At 42.5% G+C, this 2,132-nt stretch overlaps 1 protein-coding gene across 1 annotated transcript in view; it reads left to right on the top strand.

Moving 5' to 3' along the window:
• The window catches only part of T265_08945 (hypothetical protein), a gene marked incomplete at both ends in the record, with an annotated part of 21,758 nt that overhangs the window by 8,745 nt on the left and 10,881 nt on the right, over nucleotides 1–2,132 (top strand). Inside the window, one exon of the mRNA XM_009174888.1 lies at nucleotides 1,133–1,293. Within this exon, the coding sequence (XP_009173152.1) occupies nucleotides 1,133–1,293 (161 nt within the window). The remainder of the gene's footprint in view (nucleotides 1–1,132; nucleotides 1,294–2,132) is intronic.

Here is a 2,132-nt window from a genome sequence, read left to right as displayed (position 1 = left end):
GTTCGTGCTTCCGAATATACAAGTGCGCGACGGATGGAATAAGGCCTTCGGTGTAGAGTTACTTATTAGAAAATACCAACCGAACAGTTACAAACTATTGGACAGGGAAGCAAAACTCTCATATGCATCTTGTTTACAAAAACTGAATATCCATCTTCTTCTTCAACGCGTCTTTCTGAACTTTCCTGGATATTCATTGACTGGTACTCAAATGCATGCAAATGCTACAAAGCGACCCCACAAATTCCGTAATAGATCTCAATTTTCAAGAGAAGCGAAGCGGATTTACGAGAGAACGTACTACTCATATGCCTCCAGTCAGTAGTATCACCGTTACACCGGTAGGAAGGTGGTACATCATGATGGTTGGTTGGAAGCGTCGTGAGATCCGGTACTTGGAAAAAGCCTATTGGCTGAGCAGAATGACGCTCATGTCCTTAGACGATTGCATCATGAGGGATGATACGTCACTGTCTCTCAAGGGCGAGATAAGAATAACCTAGTTCAGTCAGAACGACTTTGATCTACCAGTTTAGATCACCGTAGTCAGGAAAATGAAGGCGCATAACATATTACAGGCTGTTCTGTGGAGATACTTTCGAAGATGCTGTGAGGCAGCGTTCACACAGCCTGGAAGCACACCAACGTATGCAGCATGGATCATTCTTCTTTGTCAAGTCCAAGTTGTTTTTTAGTCAGCCAAGCTTTGTAACGAGCCATCTAACCTCTTAGCCAGACAGGGGAGGTGTTAAGACGCAACACATGTAGAACTGCTCGATAAATCGATCCTGTTAAATGTTCATAGGTGCAGCGGAGTGGTGATTTCTTGCTCAGTCATCATAATTTATGTCATCAACAAAACGTCGAAGTGAGTTGCAGCAAGACGACAAACAAGAACATTTACCAATTTTTCGCAGGTACTATAACAAAAAGTTGTACGTACATTATGAGGATGGGGATCGGCAGTCAGCTCGAAGGATCCCTCGCAGGTGATTTTAACTTTTCTGCAATTCGTTTGATTTCTGGTCGTTCTAACCAGTCCGAATGAGATGCTAGAGACAACAGCTCCTCAACATTCTTTGCTCAGTATTGTAAACGCTTAACCAGTGTCCATTACCTCCCTTCTCTAAAGTTTTCTCGACGCAAAAAACGGAGAATGTTAGGCTGACATCAGTCCCAACAACCATCAGGTTTGACGAGGCTGAAGAAAACGTTGCGGCGAACGAAGACAGACTCTACTTACTGAATGCAGACCAAGGCAAAGTAATCTCAGTGGACTTCACAGTGTTCAACGTAAGTACTTTTATTCTTCCAGCGGTTCTTCGCTGGTAAATAGCCGGCAACGCTAATTTGATTTGGTGGTGACTTGGCAATTCAGGCTAACAATTTCAAACTGTCCCACACAGTATTTCGAACCCAATACCCATTTACAGATTCAAGGAATATCGATTAGGCAGGAAGTTTGATTTCAAACAGCGATCAACATTTTCAAACAATCTGAATCAATAAAACCTATCGAATCAATTGCAATTTCACTCACGCATTTCAAATCACGTGGTCACGTGTTGAATGGCTCTCTGCTTGACGTCTTCTTATATGGAAGGCTCACTCAGGTCGTGAATTAATTTTCTTTTTAAGCTATTTTCGGTTTGTTCATATTACGAAAAATTTTGAAAACTCCAAACTAGNCTAGATTCCACCAAAAAGCCGGGAGCCACTGCATAGTTGTTTCATCTTTGCGCATCTCGCGACTTTCTAGTGGAATTCGAAAACGCAATCTCCCGATTACTAGCTAAAGATTATTACAACGAGGGTAAAATAGTCATACAGTTCTTCTCGGTCTTTCGACATGCAGTGATTCGCCTACAAGACAAAGGCTTGGCTGAAATATCTAAAGTTCTTGATGTCCCTGACATGGAGTCACACGTAAGTTTGACGCGCCCGAATATCAAAATATCAATTGTTCACGTTCGTGGCGTCAACAGATTCACAAGTCTCTCACTGACCGCGGCAGTGCAGCGTCAAGGTCCGCAAACCAGACATCATCATCATCACCATCATCAACACCATCATCATAAACATCATCATCATCATCATCAACATCATCATCCTCAACATCGTCATCCTCATCA

The sequence above is a fragment of the Opisthorchis viverrini genome (assembly GCF_000715545.1).
Source record: "Opisthorchis viverrini unplaced genomic scaffold opera_v5_248, whole genome shotgun sequence".
In the NCBI taxonomy this organism is placed as follows: domain Eukaryota; kingdom Metazoa; phylum Platyhelminthes; class Trematoda; order Opisthorchiida; family Opisthorchiidae; genus Opisthorchis; species Opisthorchis viverrini.
This window is presented reverse-complemented; position numbering and strand designations above follow the sequence as displayed.